We start from the raw sequence: 23,350 nt of genomic DNA, 5'->3' as shown, positions 1-23,350 counted from the left end.
TTATTTTATTTTATTTTAATTAAAGCCAGAGCTGTCTCTTTAAAAGGCGCGCCCGCCACTGCTAGGGGCGGTGCCTGTTGCCAGGCGGCGCTGATTGGCGGAGCGGGGATTCCCTTCGGTATGACGTCACTGGGCCAGAAGCGTCTTTCCCCTCGGCTGACACGAGGGTTTTCCAAAGCGGCCGGCTGGGCGGGGGAGAGGCGTGTCTCGTCCAATGGGGGGCTCGGGCGTCGTCGGGACGGGGCGGTAGGCTTTGCCCTATATGGCAGAGGAGGGGGCGCGGCCTGGGGCAAGGCTGTTGTCTGGGGCGGCCGTTCCCTTCGGCTCCCAGCTGCTCTCAGCGAGCGATTCCGGGGCTGCCGAAGGGGAGACGCGTGTTTCTCCTCCGGGCCGGGGAACAAGGGAGTTTGTTTCAACCCGGCAGAAGCCGCTGCAATGATTTCCCGCAGGTAAAGACGCCGATCAGCAAGCAATACCTGGTGGGAGGCAAGTTGCTGGTAAACTGCTCCTGGTGCTGGAGGCTCCTCGAAAAAGAGCGAGCCGTTGGGTCCGCTGGGTTTCTGTGCCCAGGTCTGGGTTAGGGGTCAAGGACGGGATATTGATTCAGAAATATTAAGTTTATATATAGATTGTGCATCTTTGGTTTCATTGGAATTTACTTGGGGGTATGGGTGGAGGGGTGAGAAACTCCCAAAGTTTGGATTTAAAGTTACTATTTGAGGGTGGGATATTGACTCAGAAATATTATTTTAAGGATATATGTGCAGATTGGTTTAATTGGAATTTAGTTGGGGGTGTGGGTGGAGGGGTGAGAAATCTTCTCTTTATCCCAAAGTTTGGATTCAAAGCTACTATTTAAGGACGGGCGGGCGGTTTAGAAATATAAACAAATAAGTCAAAGGTCGTGTCGCCCCACAGAGGTAGACTGCTGCTGAGGTGGAAGTTCCATTTATACAATTAAGACCTCCGTAGACCGACCCCCTTCGGGTCGGGGGTGGTGGTGGTCTTCATTGGGGGCAGGAAAAAGGGATACCAAATTTATTTGGGGGGGGCAGAGTGGCAGAGATAACCCTCTTCTGGGGCTCTTTCGTGAATATTTGAACTTTATAATAATAATATTTTCTTTTTTTAAAAAAAAAAAAAAAGCGACATTTGTCTTCCGTTGAAGCCGGCTGCAGCTTCTTGGATATCTTTCCATCGCATCCTGTACGTGTGTTTCCTTTCCTTTCTGCCCTGGTTATAATGTAAATATCAGCTCAGAGGCAATGTTTCCTGCGTCTCTCTCTTTTTCCTCTTCCTCCTCCTCCTCCTCCTCCTCCTCCTCCTCCTCTTGAAAGCCTTCCCTACCTTTAAAGATTTAAATCCACCGGGATTTCTGAGATCACTTCAGCCTCTGGGCCAGATGCCCTGCCAGGAGGAATAACTGTTCCTTTCCTCTTCTAAGGAGTTATTAGGGCTCTCTCTGAAAAAAGCTTTTATCTAAAAGCTTTCTTTTCCTTTCTGTTTTCTTTCCTCTTCTCTTGTTTCCTTTCCTTCTCCCTCTCCATCCATTCTTCCTTCTTTTTCTCTTCCTTTCCTTTCTGTCTTTCTTGCTTTCCCTGTTTCTCCTTCCCTTTCTTTCTCTTTCCTTTCCTTTCCGTCTTTCTTCCTTCCTTTCTCTCTGTCTTCCTCCTTTCCTTGTCTTTCTTTTCCTTCTTTCTTTCTTCCTTTCCCTCTGTTTCTCCTTTCCTTTCTTCCTCCTTTTCCTTTCCTTTCCGTCTTTCTTTCCTTCCTTTCTCTCTGTCTTCCTCCTTTCCTTTCTTCCTTTCCCTCTGTTTCTCCTTCCCTTTCTTCCTCTTTTTCCTTTCCTTTCCATCTGTTTTTCTTCTTTCCCTGTTTCTCCTTTCCTTTCTTTCTCCCTTTCCTTCTTTTTTCCTTTCTTCCTTTCCCTCTGTTTCTCCTTTCCTTTCTTCCTCTTTTTCCTTTCCTTTCCCTCTTTCTTTCCTTCCTTTCTCTCTGTCTTTTTCTTTTCCTTTCTTCCTCTTTTTACTTTCCTTTCCCTCTTTCTTCCCTCTTCTCTCCCTCTCCTCTCCTTTTTCTTTCCTTTCCTTTCTTCTTCTCTCTTCCTCCTTTCCTTTTTGTCTCTTTCTTTTCCTCCTCTCCTCTCTCCATTCTTTTCCTTCTTCTCTATTTCCTTTCCCTTCCCTTCCCATCCACTAAATATCAGCCCTGCAGCCAGGCTTACATCATCCCTGCCGACCTCTGCCCCTTCCCCTAAAATGAACTTCCTTCCTTCGAAATCCTTTCATCTTGGAATCTTTGCTCTGGTGGGCTTGACAGTGTGTGGGAAACTGGATAGTATCTCCACTTTGTACCATGAAAAGTTCTTTGGCAGTTGTCATCGACCCAGCCTGTATCTCCACTATAAAACCAAGGCGAAACATGCCCACTTTAACCAGGCTTGCTTTCAGCAAGGAAAAACTAGCCAACATGGCTTGCAAACTGTGGTTTAGGACAGGAATGGACGCTTCTTCCAGAAGCCACCGCTTAGCCTGACATGGCACTCAAGGACTTTGTCTTGGAACAGCAAGATAAAAATGTAATCAATTTGCACTGTCACTGGGCGGGAATTTCTTATTTTAAAGCTCTATTTTTAATGCTCCTGGTTTGTTTTTAGGCGAGCCGGCTCCCTTAAGGGTGTCTTAATATATATATATATATATTTTAAAGGAACGATTAGAAAAGGAAACACAACAAGTCAGCCTGTCCCTTCAAACCAGGCATTTTCCACCACCGTCCCAACTTAGAAGCTGCTTTTCCCAAACTTGTGAAGCTTGGGCTTGTCGATCCTGGTTATTTTAAGGGGGATTTCACGGAGTGAGAAACCTAGACAATGGGAGGATTAATCTAGGAAGCCAGGTTAGGGGATGTCCCTGTTTATGAGACATGATATCATCGACCTAACCAAGCTTGGTCAATTTGCTTTGGTGAATACTTGGTGAATAATCTAAAATTTCCTAAGAGTAAGAACAACCAACTAGCGGAACAGAAGTTGCCTTCAGAAGTTGTGGGAGCTTCATCCCTGGAGGCTCTCAAGAAGAGACTGGACTGCCATTTGTCAGAAATGGTGTAGGGTCTCCTGCTTGGGCAGGGGGTTGGACTAGATGGCCTCCAAGTTCCTTCCAACTGTGTTTATTTTATTCTGTTTTACTCTACCCTACCCTACCCTATCCTATTCTACATTCTATTCTATTTTCTATTTTCTTCTCTTCTATTTTCTTCTATTTTATTCTATTCTACTTTCTCTTCTCTTTTCTCTTCTCTTCTCTTCTCTATTCTCTTTTATTTTTTTTCTCTTTCTTCTACTGTCTCTTCTCTTTTCTCTTCTCTATTTGCTTCTATTTTCTCTTCTATTTTCTATTTTATTCTCCTCTTTTCTCTTCTCTTCTATTTTCTCTTCTGTTCTACTTTCTTTTCTCTTCTATTTTCTATTTTAATCTCTCTTTACTTCTCTCTTCTCTTCTATTTTATCCTGTTCTGTTTTATTCTATTCTACTTTCTCTTCTACTTTGTCTTCTCTTCTATTTTCTCTTCTATTTTAATCTCTCTTCTCTTTTCTTCTCTCTTCTCTTCTCTCTTCTGTTCTATTCTATTCTATTCTATTCTACTTTCTCTTTTCTCTTTTCTTCTATCCTATCCTATCCTAAATTGGAAGAGGAGGAACAGAAGTTACGTTTAACAATCCCTGGTGCCAAGGGCAGTGCTTGGACGAGAGAAATATTTTGTCAGACATTTGGGTATCCATCTGTTACTTCGCTTGGTTGAAGCAAGGCCCCTGTGAAAAAGAAACCAGTGCAGATACGAGACGCGTACAGAAGGGCCCCCCAAAAAGATGCTTCTAAAAATACAGCCATGGAGGTTTGGAAGACGAAAAGGAGAAAACGTGATGGATTTTTTTGGCACAGAAAGGATTTTTGGAAAGATGCCAATGCATCATTGCTCTGATGGGTGCACATCACCTCCAGCGCCGAAATGCTTTTTTGTTTTGTTGTCGTAACCGTTGCATCCAGTTTGTTTCCAAAACTGCTAAATTGCATCTTATGTGCAATCCACATTAACAACCCCCCCCCCAAAAAAAACCTCCCATTCCTCCTGTCCATTATTTTTTAAAATTTCTTTTAAAAATAGTCCGGCCTGGTTACGATCCTAGCACGTTTGCAACCAGCTTTCTTAAACCAGCTTCCTTCTTCGTTAAAAGTTTGAAACCATCATGGCAAAGAGGGCGTATCAAACTGTTCACGACATTTCAGGAAACAATTCCTTGCTTCAGCAGACCAAACCTCTGACCTCTGGGACAAGCCAGTTGTGTCTACAGGGTAGTCCTCAGATTACAACGGTTCATTTAGTGAATGCTCTAAGTTACGATGGCACTGAAAAAAGCGACTTATGGCCGTTTTTCACACTTACGTCCATCACAGTATCCCTATGGTCACTTTGATCCAAATTCAGACACAAAACTCACTTAAAACCTGCCCCGTTTAGCAACAGGAATTTTGGGCTCAATTATTGATCGTAAAGTCGAGGACCACCGGTATTTGACGTTAATATTTTGTAAAGTCTTTTTTCTTTTTCTTTCCTCCCACATTGTCAGAGAGGCTCGTTTTTCTGCTTTGCTTTTGTGACACTTAAGTTTTTTTTTTTTTAAAAAAAAAGTTTTGACTTGTGCTTTTTGAGTTTATTTTCTTGGTGGCGAATGAGGGAGAAACACCTCATTTGCAAATAATTATTCTGCAACTTCCCTTAAAAGTCCACTCTTTTTAAGATCTGGAAATGCCCTCGAAGGAAAACAACAAATGCAGAAATAAAAAAATAAAAAAAAACTTTGCTGGCATTTAAAAACCAAAAAAATAAAAAAATAAAATTGACAGCTCAAAGGAAACCCAGTGGAAATATCTCCTGTAAAAAATATCTTTGCAGAAAACCGTCTTCCCTCCCACGCTGGAAAATCTGAATGCAAATTCTTTTGAAAGAAACAACAACAATGGGATGGGGAAGAGGAAAAAAATAGCCCCCACCAAAAAAGAAAAGCCCTGAGAAATTCTTATGCCCACCTGCTTTAGAAAAATTTGTTGAACGTTTCCTGAGAAGACTGGCTTTGTCCTTTATTTTTAACGTCAGTTTATCCACCTCTGTACAGTCTAGTATTTACTCAGATAACAGATAATCAGAGTTGGAAGGGACCTTGTAGGTCATCTAGTCCAACCCCCTGCCTAAGCAGGAAACCCTACACCATTTCCGATAAATGGCAGTCCAGTCTCTTCTTGAAGGTCTCAAGTGATGGCGCTCCCACAACTTCCGAGGGCAACTTCTGTTCTACTGGTTGATTGCTCTCCCTGTCAGAAAGTTTCTCCTTATTTCCAGGTTGAATCTCTCCTTGTTCAGTTTCCATCCATTGTTCCTTGTCTGGCCTTTGGGTGCTTTGGAGAATAGCTTGACCCCTCCCTCCTCTCTGTGGCAGCCCCTCAAATATTGGAAAACAGGTTCTCGTGTCTCCCTTGGTCCTTCTCTTCCCTAGACTAGCCAGGCCCAGTTCCTGCAACCGTCCATCGTATGTTTTAGCCTCCAGTCCCCTGATCATCCTGGTTGCTCTTCTCTGCACTTTTTCCAGCATCTCAATATCTTTTTTATAGTGTGGTGACCAAAACTGGATGCAGTCCTCTAGGTGTGGTCCTACTATGGCTTTATAGAGTGGTATTAGTACCTTCCTTGATTTTGATTGTATCCCTCTCTTAATGCAACTTACGATTGCATTGGCTTTTTTGGCGGCTGCTGCACACGGCTGGCTCCTATTTATTTATTTATTTTATTTATTTATTTATTTGATTTGCCAATTGTTTACAAGATAATAAGTATAAGTGTATACATAGTTGTGAATACATGAAATGGGTACATATAAGAAAAATAAAAGAATAAGAGAAACAATAGGACAGGGACGGTAGGCACGTTGGTGCGCTTATGCACGCCCCCTACAGACCTCTTAGGAAAGGGGTGAGGTCAATAGTAGACAGTCTAAGGTTAAAGTTTTTGGGGTTTGGGGAAGAGACTACAGAGTCGGGTAGAGTATTCCAGACATTGACCACTCTATTGCTGAAGTCGTATTTCCTGCAATCAAGTTTGGTGTGGTTAACTTTGAGTTTGTATCTATTGTGTGCTCTTGTTTATTTAGCTGGTTGTCCACTAAGACTCCAAGATCCCCCTCACAGTTACTACTATTGAGCCAGGTTTCATCCAGTCTATAGGTGCACTTTTGGTTTTTCTTGTCTTAAGTGTAGGACTTTCCTTTTCTCTACGTTGAATTCCATTTTGTTAAATATTATTAAATATTTTCCAATATTGAAGAAGATTTTCCTCCTGTTCCCCTCCTGCTCAGATTGATTAAGCAACGTCAGTTTTTCCCAGCACACAAACACGCACACACACAAGCTGTCTTGTCGTGATCGAGCTGCCCGGTCTGCTCCAACCGGACGGGCTTTGTCGTGTTACTAGAGGTGACTCAGAGCCACAAACTTTCAATGCCCTCTGAATGGGATCGCAGATCCTTTCCTTTCTGCGCAGAGGGGATGTGTGTGCGTGAAAAGTTGACCCAGCCTTGCTTGCAAAACCTTCCCTTCCCCCAAAAAAACTGAAAATGTTTTGGGACTAAATTTCAGAAAATTAAACAACGGCATGGCAATTAGATCTCCCTGCGAAGCTGAGGCTCGTAGGAAACTCACAGAGGTGAGCTTGTGGGTTTTAGGAGCTTATCAGGTTACTAACTAAATATGGTGGGTTTTTGTTTTTTTGTTTTGCAACGTCGGTGAATTCCTTAGTGCGTTTCACCCATCGGTGAATTTCCCTACGTTGCGAAGCCCTGAGAAACGAAGAAAGTCTTAGCGTCAGAGCGAGGGTGCAAAATCACACACACTGCACAATTCCCCTGGGGATCCTTCTCGCCACTTTTGTGGGGTTCCCTAACCTGGGAGTCCTTCTACACAGGAGCAGAATGTTGTGGTCCATCGGCAACCTGCGGAGACGGCAGCAGAGTCAGACATGGTCCAGTCCGGGAGTCTGGGGAGGATTTGGATGAGGGATCTTGTGTCCGACACAGAGATGGGACCAGGGCCATGTGGGAGTTATATGCAGACTCTGGAGCCTCCAGAATCCGGCAGCAGCGAGGCAGATGAACAAGGGGAGCCTGTTCCCAGTGCGCATATGCACAGAGCTGCCAGAAGGCAAGAACAGTTAAGACAAAAGGGGCGACTCAGGAGTAAGGCTTGGAGGTGATTGGCCCTCCCATAAGACATAAAGGAGGAGCAAAGGGACAGGAATCTTTGCAGGAAGCAACTTTGTTCGTACTGGTCGGTTTGAAACCTGAAGCTTGGTGTTGAATTTGTATTCTGTTTTGGCCTCATATAACTAATTGGACATTTAGTCATTGGCAGCATTTTAAGGAAGATAAAGGTGTGTGCTGATCAGACTTATCCTGAAGGACTTTGGCAGACTTCCATGGGACTCTTTACAAACTGTTTCAGACTCATTACGGGCTGTGAATGACTAAAAGTCACAGCCATTGAAATGATGAAAAAAGGGTTTGGGGACTAAGGTGTGTTTGTTAGTGTCTCCATAAGCCTTGGTCAGAACACAGAAGTCTAACAATGGCTTGCAAAACTTGGGCCAAGCCAGGACCCCAGAATTTAAATCTGCAGCATGGAGAAGCAGCCTCCCGTTCAGGGGTGCCAGTCAATTTGCGGAGCCCTTTTCTAGGGTCCTCCCTTCCACAGTTAATTAGTTAGTCCAAGAACAACTTTTCGTGATGGCAAGATGGAGGTCCCCAAACTTGCTTTCAAGTCATGATCCTGTGGGGTGTGTGTGTGTGTGTGTGTGTGTGTATGAGAGAGAGAGAATCCCCCCTCTCTCTTTCAATCAGAATAGAACTGGAAGGGACCTTGGAGATCAACTAGTCCAACCCCCTGCTCAAGCAGGAGAGACTATACTGTTTGTTCTAGTGATTAATCTCTCTCTTTTCTCTTCCTCTTTCTCTCTTCCTCCCCCTTTTTCTCTCAATCTGTTTCTCATTCTCTCTCTCTCTCTCCCCTCTCTCTCTCTCTCTCTCTCTCTCTCTCTCTCGTTTTTCCTTTTCTTTTGGGGTTCCTTTTTTTCTTCCCAATCTGCATGTTTTTTGGGGGAAAAGCAGCTGAATAATAACTTTAGGATATTGACAACCCTTAAGAATAATTTTAAAAAAAAGAATCAATAATAAAAGTTGCAAATAATGAGTCAGTCACTTCTGTTCTCATAACTGTTCTCACCCAGTGACAACTGCAAATCAGGAAATCAACTTAATCCGGGCCTTGATTCCTTATAAAGATCTAACGGCAGTTTTATCTAGATACAAACTAGTCTGTACAGATCACAAGCTACATGAAATAGTAGTAACTACAAGAAGTAGTCTCAATAGTAGTAACTACAAGAAGGAATCCTAGTGGACAGTCGCTTAAAAATGAGCCAGCCGTGTGCTGCAGCTGTCAAAAAAGCCAATGCAATCCTAGGCTGCATTAACAAGTGGGATAGAATCCAGATCACGAGAAGTAATATTACCTCTTTATAATGCCTTGGTAAAAACTGCATCCAATTTTGGTCATCACAATATAAAAAACAAGGTTGAGACTCTGGAAAGAGTGCAGAGAAGAGCAACAAAAATGATTAGGGGGCTATGAAGACGAACTGGAGGAATTGGGTATGTCTAGTGTAAAGAAGGACCAGGGGAGGCATGATAGCACTGTTCCAATTTTTGAGGGGCTGCCACAGAGAGGAGGAAGGGGTCAAGCTATATTTTAAAGTGCCTATAGGCCAGACAAGAAGCAATAGATGGAAACTGAAGAAAGAGAGAAGAAAAACTAGAACTACGGAGAAATTTCCTGATAGTAAAAACAATCCAGTAGAACCAAAAATTGGGGGAGGCTTTAAAAAAAAAAAAGACTCAATAACCATTTGTCTAAAATGGCATCCTGCACGAGAGGTGGGTTGGACTAGATGCCTCCAAGGTCCCTTCCAACGCTTGTTATTCTGTTAGTTTCCCAAAGAAATAGTTCTGAACGGAATCAGCTTGCCTGGTCGGCTTCCTGAAAGGAAATCCAGAAAGCCTGCTGCTGACCTCCAGCCCCAAAATCAGGAAATGGCTTTGCTTCTGGAATTCCCTCTGTTTTAAGCACACACGAAAAAGGACCCCTATGTGGTGAGGATGATTGAACCATAACCAAATTGGGGGAGAGAGACAGAGGATTAGATCCCTGCTGATTTCACTTTTATAAAAGGGAATTTCCCAAAACTTCCCCCCCAAAAAAAAAAAAGAATTGGGGGGGAATGTCTGACAATATCATTCCAGCTTGGTTTTTCTGTACACTAGATGGAAGGCTACAACATGCATGACGGGAGCATCTTTGGCTGTATGGTGTGATATGACTAGCAAGGCATAACATTTTTTAAAAAAACAAGGCCGTGAGTGTGACAGCGTGATTATTGGGTTACAATTAAAGCATGATTATTGTTCTGAGCTGGGCTTCCCAAGGTCACGAAGCCGGCTCCTCATCCCGATAAAACCCCTTTTATTTAAAGTTAAAGTGAATTCCGCTCCAGCAAAGTCCCAGCAAACAGTCTTTCACAACTACAGACCTTGATCAGGCTGGGAGAGTTGCCAGGCCAATATCTTCCAAACGCTACGCTGTAGCAGCAATTACTTGGCAAGAAGTCAGGAACAGATCTTTACTCTAATGAATTGAACTCCCGCAAACAACGCTCCCCTTTCGCTCCCCTTTATTCCCTATGGGAGGGGCCATTCACCATACACCTGTAGCTTTACTCCCACGTCGGCCCTTGTTCCTTAACTGTTCCCTTCTTCTGGCAGCTCTACGCATGCGCACACTGGGAACAGGCTCCAGCTGCTCTTCTTCCCCACTGATCTCCAACTCTGAAGGCAGCTGGTAACTGTCGGACGGCCCTAGCTCCATCTCTGCCTCCAACGCAGAGCCCTCGTCAGATCCTTCCCCAGACTCCAGGACCGGCCCATGTTCCTCCGCAACCTCCTCACTGGCCGAGTCGGCCACCACCTCCGCTGGCAGGCCACAACAATTATTGGGTTATGATTAAAGCATTCAACGGCAATGTCTTGGCTCTCAAGGAGCTCACAATGGCAAAGGGACAGGAGAAATACACAGGCCTTGACTTACAACCACAATTGAATCCAAAATTTCTGGTGCTGAGCAAGACAGTTGTTAAGTGAGTTTTCTCCCACTTTACAAGCTTGCTAAACTTCCAAATTACTGCTCGGTTCTCAGGTTGGGATAGGTGACCTCAGGCTTCTGGCTGTCCAGGACTTAAATTGCCATAACGCCTTACGTTGCAAAGGATTATGGAAACTGTAGTCCGGAATATTTGCAGTGGAGGACATTGGCATAGCTGGTTACTCCCCTGGGGAATATATTCAGCCTTCAAAGCAGCTGGCCAGAGGTTGCTTTTCAAATCTTCTGCACCCAGTGATGTATTTTTGATGTCACAAATCTCCTTTTCAGTTTCATCTTGCATGGAAAAATCACAGGTCTTAGAGGAGGTTTCAGCCAGCGTATCTTAGATGCGACAGGCAGAAGGAGTTTGAACACAACTCGACTTGCAAATCTGGATGTTTTTTTTGCCGTCTCTGTTTAGAATAACATCCTGAATAAGATTCAACCCCCCCCCCTTTTTTTTCCATTTTGTTTGATTTTTTTTACCAAAAAATAAATAAAATGAGGTAAGGAGGTGGGTTTATTTCAAACCAGGGGATTTTGGGGGGGAACTTTTTTAAGAGAGAGAACCAGTGGGATATAATATCATCTAAGATGCGGCCGTTTTTAATTCAGGCCTGCAAATCCTCAGCAGAGAATAAGAAATTCAAGCGGGCTGCCAAGGTTTCTGGATACCATCTCCCAGAAGAGATTTTTGGACCTAAAGAAAAACGCCAAAATATTTGCTCAGTGTGGGCTTCGTGTATCTTTCTCCAAATTTCAGCAAAGTTTTGGTGGTGGTTTTTGTTAAGAAGGGCAATTTAACTTGTTAATATTCGTAAAACAAAAGTTTCATTTTTGGCACGATTGCTGATGATGCGTGTTGGGTTTAGCCTCTTGCAAATCCGGCATAATTTTTGTATAAATCTCTTTAATTTCTTCAGTCCTCAGTAGAGTATATCGTTTCTTCTTCCCTAAACCTGGATTCTGCACACTTTCCTTCCTTCCTCCCTTCCCCAACTTTTTCCTTCCCTTCCTTTCCCTTCTCCCTTCCCTTCTCCCTTCCCTTTCCTTCTCTTTCTTTCCTTCTCTTTCTTTTTCCTTCCTTCCTTCCTTCTTTTACTTTTTCTTCTCTTCTCTCCCTTTCGTTTGCCTTCCCTTCCCTTTCTTTCCATTCCCTCTCTTTTCCTTCCTTCCTGCCTTTCTTTTACTTTTTTCTTCTCTTCTCCTCTTTCTCTTCTTCTCTCCTTTCCCTTCCCTTCTTCCTTGCCTTCCCTTGCCTTCCCTTTCGTTCCCTTCCCTCTCTTTTTCTTCCTTCTTCTTTTTCCTTCTCTTCTCCCTTCTCTTCCCTTTCTTTCTCTTCCCTCTCTTTTCCTTCCTTCCCCCCTTCCTCCCTCTCCATCCATCCATTACCTCCGACCAATAACTCAGATGTTGGATGTCTTCAATTCCAAAAGACCATTCTGCCAATGAAAGCCTACAGCACACAGCACATCCTATTCTAACGACATACGTTAGCATTCATTTTCCCAGAATTCCCCAGCTCTCCTGGTTGTCGCTGAGGATTCTGGGAGTGTGTATGGTCCTCTCTCCATTCCCCCCTCTCTTCATCGGGCGAAGAAAATCCATCCAGTTTATTCTTTCCTCCCAGGGAATGCCAAATACACTATTAAACATAACGGCCCAAATTATGCAGAGCTTGTAATGGTTCAACTATCCTTTTCCTTTTTCTTCTTCCGTCGGCAATTCTAAATTTAGCTGCTCTCCGGGCAGAAGGTCCGTGAAAGATTTGCAGGTCATGATGTCTGCCAGAGTTGGGCTGTAAGCATCCTTGGACAATTGGAGATGCTTTTCTTTCTGACTGAACCCAGAAAGAATAAGGAATAAGGCTGAAGGCATTAAAAGAGCAGACTATATCCTCTGCTAACAATCAGGTAATAGATAACAGATAATCAGAGTTGGAAGGGACCTTGTAGGTCATCTAGTCCAACCCCCCTCCCTGCCCAAGTGGGAGACCAAGTTTACAGTGGCTCTGAAAAAAAAAAGGTGACTTAAACCTGGTCCTCGCATTTACGACCAGTCCCACGGTAAAAAAAAACAACCGTTGGGCCCTTGGCACACCAGGAGGTATTGATGACCGTTGCATCATGCGATTATCTCTTGAGGTCTTCCCAAACCAGCTTCCCACAAGCGAAGTCGAGGAAGGATGGATTCATTTACTGACCACGTGATTCGCTTAACGGGGGACAAGAAAGGACATAAGGCGGGGCGGGGTTGCGATTCACTTAACCCCTTTGCTTAGCAACAGAATCTCTGGCCACGGTTGCGGTTGCAAGTCAAAAGGATTACTTGTAAAGCTATTTGTTAGCAGGGTTGGTGGCTTGGTTCCCTTAAAAAACTGGGAAATTTTCAATTGAGCCATCCAGTCGATTGTCCAACTTTGATCCTTGGGGATCCCAGTTATAAGAGGGAAAAAACTTCATTTTATTTTATATAAATCCTTACGATTTATATTGACTGTTTCCTAGTATGACTTGATGGCTTCTTGTACCCTATGACTATCGTTAAGTGTTGTACCTGATGATTCTTGACTCTTGACGAATGTATCTTTTCTTTTATGGACACTGAGAGCATTTGTACCAAGACAAATTATTTGTGTGTCCAGTCGCACTTGGCCAATAAAGAAATCTCTTCTCTTCTCTTCTCTCTTCTCTTCTCTTCTCTTCTCTTCTCTTCTCTTCTCTTCTCTTCTCTTCTCCTCTCCTCTCCTCTCCTCTCCTCTCCTCTCCTCTCCTCTCCTCTCCTCTACCCTACCCTACCCTACCCTACCCTACCCTACTTATCCTATTCCATTGCCGTTGCCATGCCCTATTCTATTCTATTCTATTCTATTCTATTCTATTCTATTCTATTCTATTCTATTCTATTAACTCCCATTCTATTAATTCCCATTCTATTCTTCATTTATTCTATTTTTCATTTATTCTATTCCATTCTTCATTTATTCTATTCTATTCTTCATTTATTCTATTCTGTTCTATTAATTCCCATTCTATTCTATTCTATCCTATCCTATTATTTATTTATTCTATTCTTCATTTATTCTGTTCTGTTCTATTAATTCCTATCCTATCCCTATCCTATCATGTATTTTTAAGTCACATTTAGGAGTCTATCTCTGATCTTTCCACCTCCAAAATTCTCTCTTGACTGTTTTTCTTCCTCTTTTTCCAACCTCGACATTCTTTGAATCCGACTGGTATTATTTTCCCCTTTGCAGAGAGAAGAAAATCCTCTCCTGAATTCCGAGCTGTATTTCTGCTTGGGTGACATTGAGACATCACAATTCGTTGCATGGGTTTTTGTTTTTGTTTTTGCAGCGGCCTCCATGAGGTCTAGCAACCTGATGAAGCGCATTCATGTTACCCTTTCTCTTTTGAGACACAGGGGTGGGAGGCATTGGTTCTCACGCTCAATGGGTAAAAAGGCCAGAGGAGGCTTTCCTCTGCGGTTTGGGGCCCTAGGAAAACCCATCCTCTTTTTTCTTTGCTGGGTGACTCTGCCCAGATAAGAGTCTGCGGTTTGGATAAACATGTGGTGATGTGCTAAAAATATTTGTGGTTGGATTGCAAACAGGGCTGCACCAGCAATCTTTGGGCAGCACCTGTACCTTGGCTTCTGAAGTCACCAAACAGCACGTCCTCCCTATATTGGAGGGTTTTCTCTCTTTGCCCCAAATAATATTCCCTGCAAGATTTTCACCACTACAGTGGAGTGGCTTCTAATATTTTCCCTTTACATCATTCCTTTGCGTCTCCAGAAAATTATTGGCATGCCTCCTAGTCAAGTAAATATACATACATACATACATACATACATACATACATACATACAATCTCTTTTTTTGTCCACTCCTTCCCTCCCTCTCTCGACCCTTCTCTCTCTTCTTCCTTTCCGTCCCTTGCCTTCCTTTCCCTTCCCTCTCTCTTTTCCTTCCCCCTCCCTTCTCTCTCTCCTTCCTTTCTGTCCCTTGCCTTCCCCTTCCTCCCTCCCTCCCTTCCTTCCTTCCTTCCTTTTTCCTTTTCCTTCCTTCCTTCCTTCCTTCCTTCCTTCCTTCCTTCCTTCCTTCCTTCTTTCCTTCCTTCCTTCTTGCTGTTCATCCTGTTAAGGTTGACTGGCAGAGCATTTGAGATCTCTCAGCTAGAATTAGATGCCATGCAGACTTCAACTCCCAGAATTCCCTGGCGTGCTGGCCAGGGAATTATGGGAGTTGAAGTCCACCTATCTCAAAGTTGAGGTTGGGAAACCTGACTATAAAGGCCTTATAAATGGTTATCCATCCCCCCCTCCCTTTTTAAAAAATGTAATTACTATCTTAGTTGAGTTCTTGGCTAATTGTTAAGATACATTTTTTTGCGTATGTGCCTTCAGGTCATGTTCTTTTATTCCGCTAATGGCCTTAAAATGCTGCCCGCAGCTATTTCTATTCTCTCTTGGTTCCCTCTTCCCTCTCCGGCCGGCCGTATTGTCGGGCTACTTGATGGAGATAAAATTTAGTCAAATATCTCTTGGGAAGCCCTGGTTAATTATTAAATATATTGGATAGATGTCTGCTTCTTCTGTGCCAGCAAATATCGTGGGCAGGGATTAAAAAATGTAGCCAGCCCACCAAATTGAAAAACAGCGCTGCTCGATTGCATTTGATTCAAAACCTGCCTGCAATTTTGAGTCCGGGGGCAAGAATACCAGAGATTGCTTGGTCTCAGGGTCTGGCAGCCGGGAAGGTCAATGGCATAGGTGGCTCAGCTTCACTCAGCCAAAATCTGAGATAGCCCATAAAATGTTATAGTGAATCATTCATGTAAGGAGTGCGAAATCAGGACTTGTTGGAAGGAAAACAGCCTATAAATGAAAATCAATGATGAGGGGGGGTTTCAAATGGTTGTTGGGGATCATTTAGAATTCTAGCACGACACGGGGTCAGACTAGACCACCTTTAAGATCCAAAATGGGTTGGACTAAATGACCTTCAAAACCTGAAATGGGGTTGGACTTAATGACCTTTAGGATCTGAAATGGGGTTGGACTAGATCAGTGGTGGGATTCACATTTTTTTTACTACTAGTTCTATGGGTGTGGCTTGGCGGGCGTGGCAGGGGAAGGATACTGTAAAATCTCCAGTCATAGGTGGTATTTGCCAGTTCTCCGAACTACTCAAAATATCCGCTACCAGTTGTCCAGAACTGGTCAGAACCTGCTGAATACCACCTTTTGACGACCTCTGAGATCCAGAACGGAGTTGGACTAGATGACTGCTAAAATCCAGGGAAAATCAGGCAGACCCAGGCAGTTCAAATGGCTATAAAGATTTACTGCAAGCTTAAGCTAGCTCTACAAGAATCCGAACTACTAACAGTCAAAGCAATTTGGCGGCAGATAAGGAATTCACGGTGGGCTGGACTTAGATTTCTTATGGACACGAAGGAATTCATAACTGATGGTGCGTTTCACCCCTCCCTCCCTCGGGCTCAGCCTGGTCCTCTCCTACAACGGGGTTGGACTAGAGACTGCCGAAATCCCAAACAGGGTTGGACTCAATTACCTTTTAAGCTGACCCTCCACCTCCTGCATCCCATGAATGAGCCCAGCTGCCCATCTTATTAATAGTGAGGTGTTCTTGTGTTTCTTTTCCTCTCCCCACCTCCCACTTCCCCCCCCCATCCCTCCAGGTGGTTCCATCCAAATATCAGTGGGATTGAAGCAGAGAAGCTGCTCCTAACCAGGGGCATCCATGGCAGTTTTTTGGCCCGCCCGAGTAAAAGCAACCCTGGAGATTTCACCTTATCGGTCAGGTAAGTGTTGAAAACTTAGGAGGGGGGAAAAGCCAGATCGATCCAGCCCTCTAAACTTGGATATTGCTTCATTCACAAGTTACAGTGTGGTTTAACCAGGGTGTTCTGACTAAACCTTATGGAGACACTGACAAATAACACGTTAGTCCCAAACCCCCCTTTTTTTTCTTTTTTTCAATGGCTGTGAATTTTAGTCATTCACAGCCCATAATGAGTATCACACCGTCCCATGGAAATCTGCCAAAGTCCTTCAGGATAAGTCTGATCAGCACGCACCTTTATCTTCCTTGAAATGCTGCCAACGACTAAATTTCCAGTTAGCGATACGAGGCCAAAACAGAGCACAAATTCAACACCAAGCTTCAGGTTTCACACCGAACCAGTACGGACAAAGTTGCTTCCTGCAAAGATTCCTGTCCCCCTTGCTCCTCCTTTATGTCTTATGGGAGGGCCAATCACCTCCAAGCCTTACTCCCGAGTCGCCCCTTTTGGCTTAGCTGTTCTTGCCTTCTGGCAGTTCTGTGCATACGCACACTGGGAACAGGCTCCCCTTATTCCTCTGCCTCGCTGCTGTCAGATTCAGGAGGCTCCAGAATCAGCACACAACTCCCAGATGGCCTGGTCCCACATCTCTGTATCCCGAACTGGCCCGTATTCCTCCCCACTGTCCAACTCTGCTGCCGTCTCCACAGGCTGCCAATGGACCACAACACAGGGCATTGTGGGAATGCACCTAACCATGGTTGATCACGCACATTCCCCTGCTCCCCGGATGAGTTCTTTGCTGACCAGACGTTAAATGAAACGGTTGAGCTTAGCAGGAGGACGGCTCTCTGCTTGTGCTCAGAAGCCCTGTTGCTTCTGAGGCCCCCGGGGTTATTTGCAAACGAACCCGGGGCGTAGAATGACCTCTTTGTCATGGCCAAATCCTCCAAATTAGCATTTTGGGGAAGAAAAGAACAAAAGCTTCCATTTAGAATTGTAACCCATGGACCGAGAATCAGTATCGTGGTTCCGCCCTTCCTTAAAAGGCCTTTATTTTTATTTTGTTTTGATTCTCATCCCACCTTTATTATTTTGATAATAACTCCGGGTGGCGAACGTCCATAATGATCCCAAAAATATTCACGTGGGAGCTTCGTTTGAGAAACAAAACTTATTTCTATGGAAAAAATATATCTTGGCTGTCGCTGAGAAACTCTGCAAACGAGTTTTTCCTCCGCTCTTGTCAGGATAGCTATTTTTTTTCCTAGCCCTCTTAATAGCTAACGCTCTTATTAATAATATTTGCTAGAATTCAAGATTGCATTTTGCATCCTCGGTTTCAAGTTTAACACACAGATTTGAGGAATGCAAAGAAGAAGGAAAACGAAACCGAATGACAATGCTTGCTTTCACAATCCAGACATTTATCTTTAACCAGGGCTGTCCCTTAGGCTTGGACCAAATATTGTTATATTATTTTTTTTACTAATTCTGAGCTTCATAGAGCCGATAATTCTAAAAAGGGACAAAAGCCGATGCAAAAACTTGAGGTCTTCAAATATTAGAGAACTATTTCTGTCTTTCCGTCAGTTTTGTTCGTGGTTAGCAACTAGGTTTGCTTAAAAGAGACCGACGTAAAATAAGAGGGCTGCATTTTTTAAAATCCCCAGCTGCAAATAGAAGTTTCTCAAGATAAATGGTGAAGGATCTCCTCCTGCTTGGGGGTGGGGTGGGGGTTGGACTGGATGACCTACAAGGTCCCTTCCCACTCTGTTAATCTATAATCTGTGGTTGTCACGGTTATTGCTCATTTTGTTTCTTTTTATTTTATTGCAAGTTTTTAAAAACAAACAACAAAGACATCACAAGGAAACAAACCAAAAGCCAAAGGAAATGCAGTTAATAAACAAAAGGGGGAAATTACAGAAAATCTGAGCAGGGAATCTGCATAGCAAGTATTGATTTAAATTTTCTTGGCATCTATATGTCTAAATTTTGAAAAAGTCCAGCTCAAGGCGTCCAGTTGTCCACTTCTTATTTTCCTCCTGGTTTTTTTTTTTCCTCCTCCTTCCCTTTCTTATCTTAAAAGAGCGCTTTGACTTGCAAAGACACGCAGGGCAGAGAAACGTTTCTTGAAAAGACGTTTTGTGATTTCAGCTTCTTCTTTTTTTTCCCCTCCATCCTAAATGAGATTCTCTCCCATTTTTTATTTTTTATTTTTGGCTCGCTGAATGGAAAGTGTTTGAGACTCTCTCGGCTTAACACTCCCTCGCTGTTCTGACCCAAACCTTGTTCCAAGGAAACTAACACCAAACAGAGGTAACAGCAAAACCTTTTAATGATTCTTTACGAATTCCCTTCCTCCCCGGCGAAAAGGCTGTTTCAAACTGTCTCTGATAAGAACGAGCCTTGCCAAGGTGGTGCAAGGCTGCCAAGAACACGAGATAAAGTTACTAAGAAATATTTCAAACGCAAAAAGTCTCCAAAAAACAAACTAAGAGAGTCCAAACGTCCACCGAGCTTGAGTGCAAAAACGTCTTTGCTTCCTGCAAAGAACTCCGGTTTCTCAGCTGGCTTTTATCCCTTAAGGGAGGGGCCATTTCCTTGCAGCCTTACTCCCAAGTTGCCTGTGATGCTGCAGCTGCTCTTTCCTTCGAGCAGCCCTGCATGCACGCACACTGGGCACAGGCTCCTCGGGGTCCTCTTCATCGCTGCTGCCAGCCTCCACAAGCTCCGAAGGCAGCACTCCACTCCCTGATGGTCCTGGCCCCATCCCTGCATCCCACACAGGCCCCTCACCTGAGTCCTCGCTCTCCGAGACCTCATGGCGAACCACAACACTAATGGGGAATCCCATCTCTCGTTCCATGAAGCCTAGAATATTTTCCAGCTTTATATTCTGAAAACTTAATGCTGCAGGCGTTCTGCTTATGTTTAATTGAGGGCCCTTTTAACATTTAATACCCTCCCCCCCCACTTTTTTTTAAGGGTATCTCCTGGATGGATGGGGAGAGGGGGGGTTAAGAATGTTCTCTCCAGCACAAGGAGGGTTAATTCTATTTGGCCCAGTTAAATGCTGCTCCTTTTCACCAAGAGCCCATCCTCAAGACTCCGTTAATTGCATTTTAAAGGCACTTTGGAGACAGTCTAACCTACTGAGCTCAACCAGACTCCAGATGTTTGATGGATGAGTTTGGTCAGAGAAAAACCAGCTCTCCCATTTCTTAATCAAGTTCTTGTTTTTCTGCCTCTTTAAAGAAAGACAGATAAAGCCAACGAACCCAAAAGAATTACACAAATTAGGAGAGAGAGAGAGAGACAAATATCTAACCCAGATTTGGGGTTAGAAAAATATTTAACCCAGGTGTAAAAAGAAATGGATGCTGTGTTTATTTTTCTTTCTTTTTCTAAAATAGATTTTTATTATATTTTCCACAAATACAAGTCTCATATACAGTTTTTGACAATGGTTCGACATCAACCAATATACATTTTATATATCTTAATGCATACATTTTCTTTCTATAAATCCACAGTATCTATTGTATCTATAGTGACATTTATCTTATATACCTTATAGTCTATCTATCTAGCCTATTATTTTCTTAAGGTCTCTTGTAATAATTACATTTTCTATTTTCTTATTTTTTTTATATCTGTCTTCTAACCATTCATACCATTTATGGCGTATGTTGTAATAATCGGAGTTCTCTCTCTCTCCTTCATTTCAAATGTGAGCATATCCATTTCCGCACATTCAAAGATTTTATTTATGACTACATCTTCTGGGGGGATGCTGCGTTTATTTTTCAGTTGTATAGAATTTCTGGCTTTAAGACAAATCAATTGAAGGTTGTTGTTGTTTTTTGCCTCATCTTGAAATCTGACTGATTTGTGCAATTTAGAAAACATTTCACCCGCCGTTCAATTTCCTTTCTCTCTGCTTTGCAATATTCCAGCTTCCTTTTCAACATTTTTTAAAAAAATAAATTAATTCAAACTCAGTGCAATTGTTGGACAAACCCAACAGCCTCCTTAAAACACCTTGCAAAGCCATCCGCCACAATAAAACAGGAATATTAAAAGAAAAAGAAAAACCGATCATTGCACAATTTATTCTGGAGCGAGTAATAAGGCATATGACCCTGCCTTCCAGAATTCACATGCGCTAATTCACGGCTATATCATTCCATCTTTTTATCCATGATTTCTTCATGCTGGTGGTTTTAATGGGCTTTAGTGCACTGAGCTGGTGTTTTTGTCATTAAAATGCTTGCGTTGGTTGAGTTTCTATACGATGGGATATATAAATATAGATTTGGACCAGGGTTAGGCACACTTCAAAATGTGGTTTGAAAGAGGGAGACGCTCGTTGGGCTAAAGTTTTATGAAAAGAAGAAAACTTATTTTTTTTTCTTTTTTCTTTTTCTTTTTGGAGGATGGACTGAGAGAACAGGAAGTGGATTCCCAACAACAATATCTTTTTGTGCCTTTAGGGTGACTCATCCTTGCTCTTTCTTGCCACAGCTCTGCCGGTGGCCCGCCCGTTTGCAATATTTCTTCCAAAATTAGGAAAGATGTGAGCAGAGTCTCCTGGCTTCCTTTAAAAAGGCTGCGGAGGCTTTTTTGTGAGTTCTGCCTCACAAAGTGTTCTGACCTAGGCTTCCCGAGATCACGAAGCCGACTCCTCATCCTGATAAAACCCCTTTTATTTAGGTTAAAAGGGAATTCCTCTCCAGCAAAGTCCCAGAAAACAGTCTTTGCAGAGATTGCACAGCTACAGACCTTTATCAGGCTGGGAGAGTTGCCAGGCCGATATCTGCCAAACGCCACGCTATAGCAGCAATTACTTGGCAAGAAGTCAGGAATAGATCTTCACCCTAATTAATTGAACTAATTGTCTCCTGCAAAACCACACTCCCTTTTCACTCCTCTTTATTCCCTCTGGGAGGGACCATTCACCATTCACCTGAGCCTTTACTCCCAAGTCGACCCTTGTTCCTTAACTGTTTCCTTCTTCTGGCAGCTCTGTGCATGCACACACTGGGAATAGGCTCCAGCTGTTCTTCTGCCCCACTGATCTCTGATTCCGAAGACAGCTGATAACTGTCGGACAGCCCCATCTCTGCCTCCGACACAGAGCCCTCGTCCGAGCCTTCCTCAGCCTCCAAGACTGGCCCATGTTCCTCTCCAACTTCCTCACTGTCCGAGTCTGCCACCAGCTCTGCTGACCGTTGGCAGGCCACAACACAAAGTGTGGTGTGGCGTGATGACAGGCTGAAGGGTCTTCTTTACGGTCCAGCACCAATTTAAAATTTAGGAAAAGTCAAAAGAGTTCAAAGTGGGTTCAAGTCTTTCCCTTTGCAACGAGAATTGATTTGCAAATGGAGGGCGGGGTATTCTAGACAATCCTCGACTTACAACCACGATTGAGCCTCACATTTTCTGTTGCTCAAGGAGACAGTTGTTAAGCGAGCTTTGCCCCATGTTACGGCTTTTCTTGCCACCATTCTTAAGTAAATCCATGCAATTAAGTTAGCCACCCGGTTGTTAAGTGAATCTGGCTTCCCCATTGATTTGGTTTGCCAGAAGGTTGTAAAAGGGGATCCAGGATGCTGCAGCCGTCATAAATACGAGGCAGTTTGCCAAGCCTCTGAATTTTTGACATGGGGAACTGCAACGGTTGTAAGTGTGAAACCACATAAGTCTTTTTTTTTTTTTCAGTTGCCTTGTAACTTCAAATGGTGACTATATGAACTGCTGTAACTTGAGTATTTCTTCATTTCCTCCTGCCTTTATAATTTTAACAAATGTATATGCAGTATATTATCTGTTTTCATCCCCGCTGTGGTCAGAATCCATCATTGTTTTTTCATTTTGGGATATCTTTTGAAAGCTGCCTTGGGGGGGAATCGGAGTTATATCGGCAACGGTCCACCCAACCACCATCCTTCTCCTCCCTGATCCTTGTGGCTGCAGGAGGAACGATGAGGTGACCCACATCAAAATCCAAAACACGGGCGATTATTACGACCTCTACGGAGGGGAGAAATTTGCCACCTTGGCGGAGCTGGTCCAGTACTACACCGAGCAGGAAGGGCTCCTCCGCGAGAAGAACAGCAACACCATTGAGTTACGATTCCCACTCAATTGCCAGGATCCCACCTCAGAAAGGTAAGTTGGAGGTGGGTGGGTGAATCCAGCCAACCTACCTTCTAGAGGCCAGAGTATGAAATGCACCATTCTGGGACTGCTCTCATTGATTTTTGACATGTAAACCCTACACAAAACAGTGCCACGGGTGAGATAATGTGCAAATTTTGTTCCTCACTGGCAAATCCAGAAAAGTAGCAGGGAGAAGGGTGGGAAGGGGTCCCTGGGGTTTAAGCCCCATGCAGTTAAAGAGGTAATATCTCCAAAGAGGACTAGGGTACCTTCTTCCATATGTGGTGGCTATGCCCGGAAGCTCAAAAATGCTGGGTCAAAATACAGAGCCGGTTGCAAGAAATAGTGAAATGTCAGATAAGAGTTTAAACCTGAATTGTTCCTTTTAGGAATAATAAAAGGGAAGTGTATTAAAAAGACCAAATATATGACATTACACATAAGGAAGCGGCGAGGATTGCATTCGCCCAAGGTTGGAAGCGGGATCGTATGCCACCGGAGGAATTAGAAAACCAAAAGATATTAGAAGGGGCTGATATGGACAAACTCACCCTACAGCTAAATGAGAAAAGAAGGGTCAGAGTTCTATGAGGTCTGGGACAATTGGTACGAATGGTTGAATAAAAAGAATAATAGAGATAAGAAAAACACAGGCAAATGTATATGAATGAATAGAAATACAGTAGATAGAGATTGTATATGTAATAATGATGCAACAGCGGTGTTAAAGATGAGAATGAGGTTTGTAAAAATGAAAAAGCTTAATAAAAATTAACAACAATAATAAAAATCAATGTAGATAATATCTCTACATTGAGTGGGGAGTGGTGGCAAAGGGGAGTTGGATCTTTCCCATCGAAATGTCTTTTTTCAGATGGTATCATGGCCACCTGACTGGCAAGGAAGCCGAGAAGCTCCTTACTGACAAAGCCAAACCCGGCAGCTTTTTGGTCCGCAGCAGTCAAAGCAAACCGGGCGACTTCGTCTTGTCCGTTTTGACGAACGAGGATAAAGCCGACACGGGAGACCGGAAACCCCGCGTGACCCACATCATGATCCGTTATCAGGTCA

The 23,350-nt window shown here is 43.5% G+C and overlaps 1 protein-coding gene across 1 annotated transcript in view; it reads left to right on the top strand.

The window, feature by feature from the left end:
• The first annotated feature begins 254 nt into the window (after positions 1–254).
• LOC113421267 (tyrosine-protein phosphatase non-receptor type 11-like) overlaps positions 255–23,350 on the top strand; it is a 35,147-nt gene continuing 12,051 nt past the window's right edge. The window contains exons 1-4 of the mRNA XM_087944690.1: positions 255–449; positions 16,007–16,129; positions 22,094–22,288; positions 23,154–23,346. Of these exons, the coding sequence (XP_087800816.1) occupies positions 436–449; positions 16,007–16,129; positions 22,094–22,288; positions 23,154–23,346 (525 nt within the window). The 5' untranslated portion in view covers positions 255–435. The remainder of the gene's footprint in view (positions 450–16,006; positions 16,130–22,093; positions 22,289–23,153; positions 23,347–23,350) is intronic.

The sequence above is a fragment of the Notechis scutatus genome, chromosome 16, assembly GCF_049901735.1.
Source record: "Notechis scutatus isolate UNSWTSFEM ecotype Mainland chromosome 16, rNotScu1.2, whole genome shotgun sequence".
In the NCBI taxonomy this organism is placed as follows: domain Eukaryota; kingdom Metazoa; phylum Chordata; class Lepidosauria; order Squamata; family Elapidae; genus Notechis; species Notechis scutatus.
Note: the sequence above shows the minus strand (reverse complement) of the source record. Positions and strands in the feature narration are given on the sequence as shown.